The sequence below is a fragment of the Monodelphis domestica genome, chromosome 1, assembly GCF_027887165.1.
Source record: "Monodelphis domestica isolate mMonDom1 chromosome 1, mMonDom1.pri, whole genome shotgun sequence".
Classification (NCBI taxonomy): domain Eukaryota; kingdom Metazoa; phylum Chordata; class Mammalia; order Didelphimorphia; family Didelphidae; genus Monodelphis; species Monodelphis domestica.
The window spans coordinates 187,824,665-187,838,305 of record NC_077227.1 but is presented as its reverse complement, the minus strand read 5'-3'; the positions used below and the strand labels follow the sequence as shown (position 1 = coordinate 187,838,305).

Below are 13,641 nucleotides of genomic sequence, written 5' to 3'. Positions count from 1 at the left end.
TCCATCAAAACTAACTATATACTTCCAGGGGAAAGTACGGGCATTCAACAAAATAGAAGATTTTCAAGTATTTGTAAATAAAAGACCAGAACTAAGTGGAAAGTTTGATATTCAAACAGAAAGATCAAGAGAAACATGAAAAGGTAAATAAGAAAGACAGGGAAATGGGGAAAAATTTTTTTATTCAAACTTTCTTATTTAAGGGCTTCAATAAGATCAAATTATTTATATTAGTATATGGGGAAAATGTTATTTGTAACTCTCAAAAATTATATTCACTATTATAGTAATTAGAAGAATCATTCACAGGAAGAAATTGGGGTAATAAGTGCTATAAGATGATATGCAAAAAGAAAAAGGGAGGGGGGAATTGAAGATGGCACCAAGAGATACTTGAAGAAATAAAATAAATAGGATAATCTTTATCACACAAAGATACACATGGGAAGGGGAGGGGAAGAATACTCTTATAAGAAGGAGAGGAAGAGAGTGCTAATAGGTAATACTTAAACCTTACTCTCAGTGAAATCAATTCTGAGAGGGAAGAGCATCTAGATCCATTGGGGTATTGAATTCTATCTTACCCTACAGGGAAAGTAAGAAGGGAAAACTAAGGGGGGGGGAGGGAAGGGGCAGGGAGTACAAAAAGGCAGGGAAATAGAGGGGGAGGGAACTTAACAGACCCTAAAAAAATAAGAAGGGAACAAAAAGGGAGGGGGCAGAAAGGGAAGCTTGTTAAGGGTGGGGATTAGGGGGTCTGATTAAAAGCAAACCACTGGTTTAAAAGGATATAGCAAAAGAAGAAAGGACAGAACTAGGAGAGGATATCAAAATGCTGGAGAATACACAAGTGGCAATCATAACTTTGAAAGTGAATGGGATGAACTCACTGATAAAATGGAAAAAAATAGGAGAGTAGATTATCAATCAAAATCCTATCATATATTGTCTGCAAGAAACACATATGAGGTGGGTAGACACTTACAAGGTTAGAATTCAAGGCTAGAGAAAAACCTATTGGGCCTCAACTGATAGAAAGAAGGCAGGAGCCACAATCATATCTGACAAAGCCAAAGTAAGAATAGATATGATTAAAAGGGATATGGAAGGTAAATACATCCTGATAAAAGGCAGTATAGACAATGAGGAAATATCATACTAAAAATGTATGCACCAAATGGTATAGAATCCAAATTTCTAAAGGAGAAACTAGTGGAGTTGAAGGAGGAAAAAGATAGTAAAACTATACTAGTGGGAGACCTGAACTTACCACTATCAAATTTAGATAAATCAAATCAAAAAGTAAATAAGAAAGAGGTAACAGATGTAAATGAAATCTTAGAAAAATTTGAGTTAATGGATATATGGAGAAAAATAAATAGGGACAAAAAGGAATATACCTTCTTTTCAGAAGCACATGGCACATTCACAAAGATTGACCATGTACTGGGGCATAAAAACATGACAAACAAATGCAGAAAAAATAAATGCAACCTTTTCAGATCATAAATGCAATAAAAATAATAATCAGTAAGGGTACATGGAGAGGCAAATTAAAAATTAATTGGAAATTAAATAATACAATTCTCCAAAATCAGTTAGTTAGAGAACAAATCATAGAAACAATTAATAATTTCATTGAAGAAAATGACAATGATGAGACATCCTTTCAAAATCCATGGGATGCAGCCAAAGCAGTACTGGGGGGGAGGGGAGAATTTATATCCTTGAGTTCATATATTAACAAATTAGGGAGGGCAGAGGTCAATGAATTGGACATGCAAATCAAAAAACTTGAAAGCAAACAAATCAAAAATCCTCAGATGAAAACTAAATTAGAGATCCTAAAAATAAAGGGAGAAATTAATAAAATCAAAAGGGAAAGAACTATTGAACTAATAAATAAGACTAGAAGCTGGTATTTTGAAAAATCAAACAAAATAGACAAAATACTGGTCAATCTAATAAAAAAGGAAAAAAAGAAAACCAAATTAACAGTATCATAAATGAAAAGGGAGACCTCACCTCCAATGAAGAGGGAACTAAGGAAATCATTAAAAGCTATTTTGCCCAATTATATGGCAACAAATATGGCAATCTAGGTGATACGGATGTATATTTACAAAAATATAAATTGCCTAGATTAACAGAAGAAGAAATAGAATTCTTAAATACTCCCATATCAGAAAGAGAAATTGAACAAGCCATCAAAGAACTCTCTAAGAAAAAATCACCAGGGCCTGATGGATTCACAAGTGAATTCTACCAAACATTCAAAGAACAACTAATCCCAAAATTATGCAAGAGGGAGTTCTACCAACTTCCTTTTATGACACAAATATGGCACTGATTCCAAAGCCAGGCAGGTTAAAAACAGAGAAAGAAAACTATAGACCAATTTCCTTAATGAACATAGATGCAAAGATCTTAAATAGATTACTAGCAAAAAGACTCCAGCAAGTCATTACGAGGGTTATTCATTATGATCAGGTGGGATTTATACCAGGAATACAAGGGTGGTTCAATATTAGGAAAACCATCCACATAATTGACCATATCAACAAGCAAACCAACAAAAATCACATGACTATCTCAATAGACACAGAAAAAGCCTTTGACAAAATACAACACTCATTCCTATTGAAAACACTAGAAAGCATAGGAATAGAAGGGCCTTTCCTTAAAACAATAAACAGTATTTATCTAAAACCATCAGCCAACATCATTTGAAATGGAGATAAACTAGATGCATTCCCAATAAGATCAGGATTCAGACATGGATGTCCATTATCACCTGTTATTTAACATTGTACTAGAAACTCTAGCAGTAGCAATTAGAGAAGAAAAAGAAATTGAAGGTATTAAAATTGGCAATGAGGAGACCAAGCTATCACTCTTTGCAGATGATATGATGGCCTACTTAAAGAATCCTAGAGAATCAACTAAAAAGCTAGTGGAAATAATCAACAACTTTTGCAAAGTAGCAGGAAACAAAATAAACCCACATGCCATCAGCATTTCTATATAGCTCCAACACATCTCAGTAACAAGAATTAGAAAGAGAAATTCCATTTAATATCACCCTAGACAATATAAAATACTTAGGAATCTATCTGCCAAGACAAACACAGGAACGATATAAACACCACTACAAAACACTCTCCACACAATTAAAACTAGATCTAAACAATTGGAAAAACATTAACTGCTCATGGGTAGGACAAGCTAACATCATAAAAATGACCATCCTACCAAATCGTATTTACTTATTTAGTGCCATACTCATCGAACTACCAAAAAACTTCTTTACTAAATTAGAAAAAAACCATAACAACGTTCATTTGGAAGAACAAAAGATCAAGGATATCCAAGGAAATAATGAAAAAAAATGTGAAGGAAGGAGACCTTGCAGTCCCAGATCTCAAATTATACTATGAAGCAGTGGTCATCAAAACAATATGGTACTGGCTAAAAGAGATAAAAGGAGGATCAGTGTAATAGACTTGGGGTAAGTGACCTCAACAAAACAGTGAATATAATTTTTGAGAGTTACAAATAACATTTTCCCCATATACTAATATAAATAATTCGATCTTATTGAAGCCCTTAAATAAGAAAGTTTGAATAAAAAAAATTTTCCCCATTTCCCTGTCTTTCTTATTTACCTTTTCATGTTTCTCTTGATCTTTCTGTTTGAATATCAAACTTTCCACTTAGTTCTGGTCTTTTATTTATTTTATGCTCAAGGATCCCAGTTTTGGGGACCAAAATCCACTATTTGATAAAAAAAATGCTGGAAAATTGGTAGATAGTATGAGAGAGATTAGGTTTGGATCAACATCTCACATCCTACACCTAGATAAACTCAGAATGGGTGAATGATTTGAACATAAAGAAGGAAAGAATAGTATATGTCAGATCTTTGGGAAAGGAAAGATTTTAAAACCAAGCAAGAGTTAGAAAAAGTCACAAAATGTAAAATAAATAATTTTGATTACATCAAATTAAAAAGATTTTGTACAAACAAAACCAATGCAACCAAAATTAGAAGGGAAGCAACAAATTGGGAAACAATCTTCATAACAAAAACCTCTGACAAATATCTAATTACTCATATTTATAAAGGGCTAAATCAATTGTACAAAAAATCAAGTCATTCTCCAAGTGATAAATGGGCAAGGGACATGAATAGGCAATTTTCAGTTAAAGAAATCAAAACTGTTAATAAGCACATAAAAAAGTGTTCTAAATCTCTTATAATCAGAGAGATGTAAATAAAAACAACTCTGAGGTACCACCTCACACCTAACAGATTGGCTAACATGACAGCAATGGAAAGTAATGAATGCTGGAGGGAATGTGGCAAAGTTGGAACATTAATGCACTGCTGGTGGAGTTGTGAATTGATCCAACCATTCTGGAGGGCAATTTGGAACTATGCTGAAAGGGCACTAAAAGACAGCCTGCCCTTTGATCCAGCCATAGCACTGCTGGGTTTGTACCCCAAAGAGATAATAAGGAAAAAGACATGTACAAGAATATTCATAGCTGCACTTTTTGTGGTGGCAAAAAACTGGAAAATGAGGGGATGCCCTTCAATTGGGGAATGACTGAGCAAATTGTGGTATCTGTTGTTGATAGAATACTATTGTGCTCAAAGGAATAATAAAGTGGAGGAATTCCATGGGGACTGGAACAACCTCCAGGAAGTATTGCAGAGCAAAAGGAGCAGAACCAGGAGAACAATGTACACAGAAACGGATACACTGTGGTACAATCGAATGTAATGGACTTCTCCATTAGTGGCAAAGCAGTGATTCTGAATAGCTGGGAGGGATCTACGAGACAGAACACTGTCCACATTCAGAGGAAAAACTGTGGGAGTAAAAACACCGAGGAAAAGCAACTGCTTAACTAGATGGGTCGAGGGGGATATGATTGGGGATGTAGACTCTAAATGAACATCCTAGTGCAAACATCAACAGCATGGAAATAGGTTCTGATCAAGGACACATGTAATACCCAGTGGAATTGCATGTGGGCTACTGGAAGAGTGGGTGGAAGGGAGGGAGGAAAAGAATATGATTCTTGTAACCAAGGAATAATGTTCTAAATTGACTAAATAAAAATTTAAAAATAAATAAAAATAAAGAAGCAAAAAAAAATTGGGTCAATGAGGAAGAGTACCAAGAAAAAAATATTGCTAAACATTTGGAGTCACTGGTGACTTTGTGGAGAACAGTTTCAATAGAGGAGACAGGGCAGAAACTCCGTTACCAAATTTAACAGTGAAAGAGAGACGATAAAGAAGATGGTTTCATGAAGAGAAAAAAATTTAAGGTAGAGTTTTTTGTTTTAGGCTAGAGGATATTTCATAAGTGTTACAGTCATAAGGAAAAGACCCAACAAAAAGAAAAATTGGAAATGACCAAGAAAAGGGAAGGGTTGGTGCAAAAAGTTCCCAAAGGAAAGATAAAGGGAAAAGAGAAGATCAAGGACACAAGCCAAGGGCACTTGGCTAGAAGAAAGGCCACCCCATTCTGAGATGAAAGAAGAAAGGAAATGGCAAGATAGGGAGATTAAATAAACACCAAGCATATCTTTGTTGGAAATCATTTCTTCAAGATTCTGGTCATTAGTGCTCATAGTTTGGGGTTTTTTTTTTTAAGGTGATTCCTGGAAAGGTGATCCATTAGGCCACTGCCAAAAAAAAAAAAGCATTCATTTTATAAAAACCATATTCTCATGTATATCATGTATGTGATGTTTGTCGTGTTGTTTTTTTCCCCTTCTGTATCCTTTTGACCCTTTAATTCTAAGGAATTAAATGTGTTTGCACAAAACTTTGGCACGAAGTTGGTAGAAATTAAAAGGTTAATTTGAATTCAGAATGAATGTGTCAGAAGGAAGAGAAGAGGAAAATATCCTGGGAAAAATAAATAATGGCTTGCATACATGCTTACTTTAACTACATGAGGATTTCTGTTTTAGTTGGTGAGTCAGGCCTTGTGTATTTTAGAATCTAAACAATGTTAGAATGTGGATGTATACTTGGGGGAGGGAGGGAAGAGGAGTAAACTGAGATTTGGGATTTGAACACTTCTTGGACACTTATTTGGACACAATTGGGGTGGTCCACTTATTGAACAAGTGGCATATCTTGATGGGTAGTTATTAAAGTGTGAAACACACGCACATGCAAGTACTCGGGAACACACACGCACACACACACATCTCACCTATGAGAATCCAGAAATTAGTTTCATATCAGAAAACAGGTATGGTTACTAGATCTGTTTGAAAAGCTTTAAAACACACACAGAGCATAACAAAGGCATTGAGCAAACTAAGTTCCTTTAAATGTGTGGAAATTCCCTTTCAGAGTACAAGTTATAAAGTGCAAAATGTTTTCATGATTCTCTTAGACTGGCAGGAGCAATCTAGAACATCCTAGAGAAGATCAGAGTGAGCAGAAAAAAAACACTGTCTCTGGAGGGAGAGGGCTGAAGTGCAAATTTTACCTTTAACACTACCTGTGTGACCTTGGGCAAGTTATTTAACTTTCCTGGTCCTCCATTCCTTTATTATTAAGTGATGGAATTGGACATGATGATCTCCAAGGCCCCTTTCAACTCTAGATCTATGTCGCTAATAGTTCACATTTGTGTAGCACTTAACAATTACAGAGCAAGGGGCAGGTATGTTTCTCAGTGGTTAGAGAGCCAGACCTAGAAATGGGAGGTCCTGGGTTCAAATTTGGCCTCAGACACTTTTCTAGCTGTGTGACCCTGGGCAAGTCATTTAACCCCCATTGCCTAGCCCTTACCTCTCTTCTGCCTGGGAACCAATACACAGTATTGATTCTAAGACTGAAGGTAAGAGTTAAAAAAAAATTCCAAAGTAACTTACATACATTATTTCATTTAATCTTCCTGTCAACTCTTTTAGAACAGATTATGCAATTATTATTCTGCTCAACACAAATTTGCAATTTGGGGCAAGTCATTGCCCAGAAAAAGAGAGAACCAGGTACTGAGAAAATAAGCAATCTGCCAAAGGGCATTTAGTAGGGAAAGTAGCAGAGCTGAGTCTCAAACCCAGTCTGAATGTTTCTGAGTTCAGTGCACCATAGCCTAGGGAAAGTGTCCATGCCAAAAAAAAAATGCTGGCACTTAGGGATAAAGAATTGAGATGGGGGGGGGGGGGGGGCAGTTAGTAGTAAGGTTTTTTTTTTCTTAATAGTTTGATCATGAGTAATAACAAGTATGTATTTGTAAAGAAACAGTCTTCCTAGATTCATCTGATTTCATTTTATAACAGAATAACAAGTCTTATAGGAAAAATAGAAATAAGACTATAGAGAGGATGTCCCAAAGGTTAATAAAGCTTGCCACTGCACTGAGACTTTGGGGACACTCTCTAGGTAGGTATTTATGTGTATCCACACACACTTTGGGGGAGGGAGTCTGGGGAGATGGTAAAAATAATTGGAGATTATTAAAACATAATCATCCTGGGGGCAGCTGGGTGGCTCAGAGGATTGAGAGCCAGGTCTAGAGATAGGAGGTCCTACGTTCTATAAGACTAAAGATGAAAAATCTGGCCTCAGACCCTTCTTAGATGTGTGACCCTGGGTAAGTCACTTAGCCCCCATTGCCTAGCCCCTACCAGTCTTCTGCCTGGGAACTAATACACAGTATTGATTCTAAGACAGAAGGCAAGGGTTTAAAAACAAAAAACTTAGTCATCCTCCTGGAGAGAGAATGCTATGGCTGAACAGCAGTGCCAGTGACTTCAGTGACAGCAACAAGATTTCTGAGAATGAAACCGTTCCAGGGCTTTGACAACTCTTCCTGCACCTCCACCTCCTCCTCCTGACAGCAAGAAATCCCTGGTTCCCAGGTTCTCCAGGGAGAGAAAAGTCCTCTCCTTCTTCTCCCCCTTTGAGCACCCCCAGACCCATTCAAGACTCAGTTCAAATCCCACCTTTGTAGCCCACCCGCAGCTGTGAGTAGAACCTTCTCTTTTTAGATTAGCTTTCTCCACTCTTTATCTCTCTTATGTGGATCTTGTTATTTACATGTTGTCTTCCCCATACAAATGTAATGGCTCCTTCTTTGCTTCTCCATCTCCTGGAGCATTTCCTGATATATAGCAAGTGTTTAAAAAAAAGGAAATAAAAGTTTGTTGACTGACCACTAACCAGTGAGGAACATCTCCCAGCTCACTCAACTGGGCTTTTTCCTCCCTTTTTTTGGTCTGTGCCCTTTGAGGTCCAGTTCAAATAGTACAGAGAAAAGGACCCTGAGTTGGGAGTCAGGAAACCAAAAGTCTAATTCTTACCTAACCATTAATTAATTGCATTCATTATATCAATCAATCAGTAAACATTAATTAAGCACCTGCTATGTGCCAGGCACTGTGCTGAGTGCTGAGGAGATAAAACATAGTAGAAGGGAAATCATTTAATCACTCTTGGCTTTACCCTCTCATTTTACAGATGAGAAAACTAAGGCTGAGAGAAGTGAGGTCATGTGCCAGCCCAAGATCTCATAGGTAGTAAGTGGCAAATGCCAGTCCTTGGACCTCCTATCTCTCCTTCTTTCCAAATTATATAAGTTCCTGAGAAACAGAACAGGAATTGGGCATGCCCAGGAGTGATTTAGTCAAAATACCAGCTTGGCCCAGGAAAACATTTGCCTTGGATGTGACATAGAAATTTCTTTCAGACAACTGGAGACATTTTTAAGTTTGTTATGCTACCCTGGAAACACTGGAGCTGGCTAATTGAAAGAGCTAGCCTGTTCTTCACTCTCTGCGTTTCCTGTGAAAGGAAATCTTGCCAGACTGAAGCAATGCAAAACCTTCTTACTTTTTCACCAAAACCTGCCATGGCTCCTTGAAATATCTACATCTAACACTATAGACTCATCAAACGCTCCACCTGATGCCTTACAAAGACAGCCTTGTTCCTATTGAGAGCTTGTGTTGGGAATGTTGGGATGTTGACTTCTTCTACGTCAGTGAATGTTCCAGTTGAGATGTTCTTTTAAATTCATGTGACATGGGCAGCTTCATTTTTTATTTCATTGTATAATTTGCTCTTAACTGGCGCAAATCAAGCCAATTGAGGACAGACAGGTCTTCCCTGTATCCTAGAGCTCCTCCAACTGAGGGAGGAGAGCTGGGTGTAATTCAGAAACATTCTATATAAACATAGAGGTTTTATTCCTATCTTTCTGGTCAATCTTTCTGTTATATTCTTTTGGCTTTTAGTCTTTTTTCCACCTCCTACAAATCTGTTCTTGACCTTCTTGTCTATCTGGACTTCCTCCAGCTACCATCTTGCTCCATCCCTTATCTTTATCCATTGACATCCTTCTCTCCTTCAAGAATCAGCTCTGCTACTGTCCCCACCATGAAGCTTCCCCTGATCCCTCAGCTAGAAATAATTCCCTCTCTTCTCCATTTCTCAGGACTTGCTACTTTGACTTCTTTTGAATAGAAAACCCTTTTCTAATTTGTATTATAATTATTTGTGTATGCCATATAGGACGTTTGGCATAGTGGATAAAGAGTTGACCTCCGTGTCAGGAAGACCTGGGTCCAAGCCCTGCTTCTGACAGATTCTGGCTTTGTGACTGTAGGCAAGCCACAAACTTACAGTGTCCCCAGGCAGTTCTCTAGGACTGTAAGTCACTGAGAAAATGCTCATCTCCATTGGTGGGAAGTTTCCTATATCATTGGAATCTAGGATTAGATCAAATTCAGTCTTACTTTCCTGTTGAGAAGAAAGGAAGCAAGCATTTATTAATATAATTTAATTTTATTTCATTAATGGTCTACTATGTGCAAGAAACTGTGCTAAGCACTTTACAAATATCATCTCATTGTACTCTCCCAACAAGGCTGGGAGGAAGGTGCTGTTATTATTCTCACTTTATAGTTGACGAATCTGAAGCAGAGAGAGGTTAAGTGACTTACCCAGAGTCACAGAGCTAGTCAGCTGTCTGAGGCTGGATCTCAATGCAGGTCTTCCTGCCTCCCAAGGCTCTATCCACTGCACCACCTAGCTGTTGGATTGTAGGAAGCTTGAGTACAGGTGCTGTTTTATTTATCTTTCAGTGCCTAGAACTTAGCAGCAGCAATAATAGCAATGATAAGGCTTTTATATTTTATAATTTAAGTTCTTTGAATACATTTACTGAATGTAATAATTATTGGGTTCAGTAATCTCTCTCCTATGCACCATGTGTGTGACCATGGGATGTTCACAGAACCTCGCAGACAAACTAGTGTCTTCTTCTATAAAGTGACCAGTCATTCCTGTCCTATGAGGATCACAGGCTGTTGTGAGACTCAGAATGAGAATACATTTGATGACAATTTGGAAGATATATGGTCCTATATAGATCAATCAATCAATCAATCAATCAGTAAGCATTAATTAATTAAATTAATTAAATACCTATTATGTGCCAGACCTGAATTAGGCACAAGAAAAAGACAAAAAAAAAACAATCCCCACCTTCAAGGAGTTTGCATTCTGCCAAAAGTGATAATATGTATACATACAAGTGTGTATAGAATAAGCACAAGATAAATGTAGGATAACTTAGGTAGAGAAAGGGAAGCTTCATATAGAAGGTGGGTTCTAAAATGGAAAATATTTTTAAGCTGCCTGCCCTTTTTAAGATATCATGTTACATAGGGGGAAAATTGATAAGGGCCCAACTATTGTTTTTTAAAATTATTTTTCATTTATTTTTTATTTAATAGCATATTTCCACATAAGTTTTCCAAAGTTCCATGATCCAGATTGTCTCCCTCCCTTCTTCCCTACCCACTCCCAGAACTGACAAACAATTCAATCTGGGTTGTGCAGGTATTATCATGCAAAACACACTTCCATATTATTCATTTTTGTAAGTGAATAATCTTATAAAAACCAAAACCCCCAAACATAAACCCAAATAGACAAGTGATAAATCACATGTTTTCATCTGTATTTCTGCTCCCATGGTTCTTCCTCTGAACGTGGAGAGCATTCTTTGTCATAAGCCCCTCAGAATTGTCCTGGATCATTGCATTACTGTTAGTAGCAAAGTCTATCACATTTGATCATTCCACAATATTGCAGTTACTGTGAATAATGTTGTTCTGGTTCTGCTTGTTTCACTCTGCATCAGTTCACGTAGGTCTCTCCAGCTCTTTCTGAAATCATCCTGTTCAGCTTTCCTTACAACACCATCCTATACCACAATCTGATCAGCCATTCCCCATTGAGGAACATCCCTTTGGTTTCCAATTCTTTAGGGACCAACTATGGTAACACACACACACACACACACACACACACAAATGGCAGGTCTATAACCCTAAACTTAATATGTGCATTATGATGTTCAGACTGTCATTTAACCCCAGCTGCCTAGCCCTTACCACTCTTCTGCCTTGGAACTCAGTACTGGTTCTAAGACAGAAGATAAGGGTTAAAAAGACTAATGAAATAGTCCAGGTGAGAAGTGATACGAGCCTGAACTGGGGTTGTGATTGTGTGAACAGAGAGAAAGGAATATAAACAAAAGATATTATGAAGATAAAAATGATTTATCAATGATTTATCAATGAATTGGATATGGGTGCAAGTTACTATTCTCTATGAATTCCACGTGCCATAGTTTTCCACAACAGATGTGACACAACCTTTGTCTAACCCAATTCTTTTTAGTGCATCAAGTAGCTGAACGAGTGGAGGCTCTGGGTCAGTTTGTGATGAAGACAAGAAGGACACTCAAGGGCCATGGGAACAAAGTCCTCTGCATGGACTGGTGTAAAGATAAAAGGAGAATTGTGAGCTCTTCTCAGGTAAAATATGCTCAGTCTCAAAATGAAGTTCAGTGATAATGGCTTCTGGTGCATGTACTTAAGTAAAAAGAAATTAAAAGGGGGTAACTAGGTGGCTCAGGGGACAGAAAACCAGATCTGGAGATAGGAGGTCCTGCATATGTGGATTCAAACTCTTCCTAGCTGTGTGACCCTGGGCAAGTCACTTAATTCTAGTTGCTAGCTTTTAATTGACCTTCTGTCTTAGAACTGATATTTAGTATCAATTCTAAGACCAAAGGTAAAGGTTTTCTTTTTTTTAAAAAAAAAAAGGAAATAGTAGTTAAAATATACTTTCTCAAAGTTCTTCTCAATTCTTGTAACTTTCATTCAACCATATCAGTGTCCCAGAAGTCAAATCAGTACAGTCAATTCTTTTCTAAGTCCTATAAACCTTGTACTCTCTGAAGCAAAACTTCAGTTATGAATTATCTGCCTCATCTGCAAAATGGGGAGGTTGAACTAAATTATCTGTAATATCCTTTTCATTTTGAAATGTTAGGATTCCATCCATAAAAAATCTCAGTGATAAAATAGATAAAATCTTTTATCCTCCACCAGAATGGTTCCTCAAGATGTTTGGCTATTTTTATTTTTTTCTTAAACTGAACTTCCCTTCTGTCTTAGAATCAATACTAGGTTTGGGTTCCAAGGCAGAAGAGTAGTAAAGGCTAGGCAAAGGGGTCACACAGGTTAGGAAGTGTCTGAGGCCAGATTTGAACTTAGGACTTCCCATCTCTAGGCCTGACTCTCAATCCACTGAGCTACCCAGCTGCCTCCATAATTGATTATTTTTAGATGAAAAAAAATCATATAAAATCCAAAGGTCAGGGGCAGCTAGGTGGCTCAGTGGCTAGAGAGTCAGGTCTGGAGATGGGAGGTCCTGGGTTAAAATCTAACCTCAGATATCAAGCTTTGTGACCCTGGGCAAGTCACTTAACCCCCATTGCCTAGCCCTTACCATTCTTCTGCCTTGGAACCAGTATTTAGTATAAATTCTAAGAAGGTAAAGATTTGTTTGTTTGTTTTTTAAGATCTGATTAAAGTTTTCATAGAAGCCTTATATGTAGTTACATAAGACAGAAAACAATCTACAGGTCCAACAGTAGGAGAATGATTAAAAACATTTTATATTGATGTAATAAAACACTATGGTGCCACTAAAACTGAAAGCTGCACAAAATATTAAGAAATCTGGAAAGACCTTTAGGAATTAATGTGTTGTGGGGGGAAATGGATCTAGAATGGAATACACACTCCCTACAGTTATATAAGAGAAAAAGGGAATGGAAGTGAATAGACAAAGAATCCTATTGGAGATCCAGAGGGAGTGACTACAAAATTATTTACCCTAATATAAAAATCTTCCTCCAAAGGGAGGTAGATTGTTTGGGAAAGACCTAGGTGGATGGGCGATGAGAAACGCCCACCTAGGGACCTTCCCAGGGTCAGCAAAGCACTAAACCTTAGGCTTTTGAAACCAAGTTTATTTGGATAACTGGGGTAAAGGGAAAGGGTACGAAGCTCAGATCCACCTTCTATGTGCCTCAAGAGAGGTACTCTATTGCTTCTTTAGACCCTGCCTGTCCACTCCCTGCTCTTACCTAAAACCCCAAAATGCTATCTGACTATCTGCGAACCTAACTACCCAGATTGTCATTAAGAAAGCTAAGAAGACAGGACTCACTAGTAACCTGAATTCCCTCTCAAACCTGGGGTCCGCTTCCTAGGTAACCCAGAGTTCTAGGTGACAAA

At 37.5% G+C, this 13,641-nt stretch overlaps 1 protein-coding gene across 1 annotated transcript in view; it reads left to right on the top strand.

The window, feature by feature from the left end:
• The window catches only part of GNB5 (G protein subunit beta 5), a 56,801-nt gene that overhangs the window by 11,569 nt on the left and 31,591 nt on the right, over positions 1–13,641 (top strand). The window contains exon 2 of the mRNA XM_007479968.3: positions 11,732–11,868. Coding sequence (XP_007480030.2) covers positions 11,732–11,868 — 137 coding nt within the window. The remainder of the gene's footprint in view (positions 1–11,731; positions 11,869–13,641) is intronic.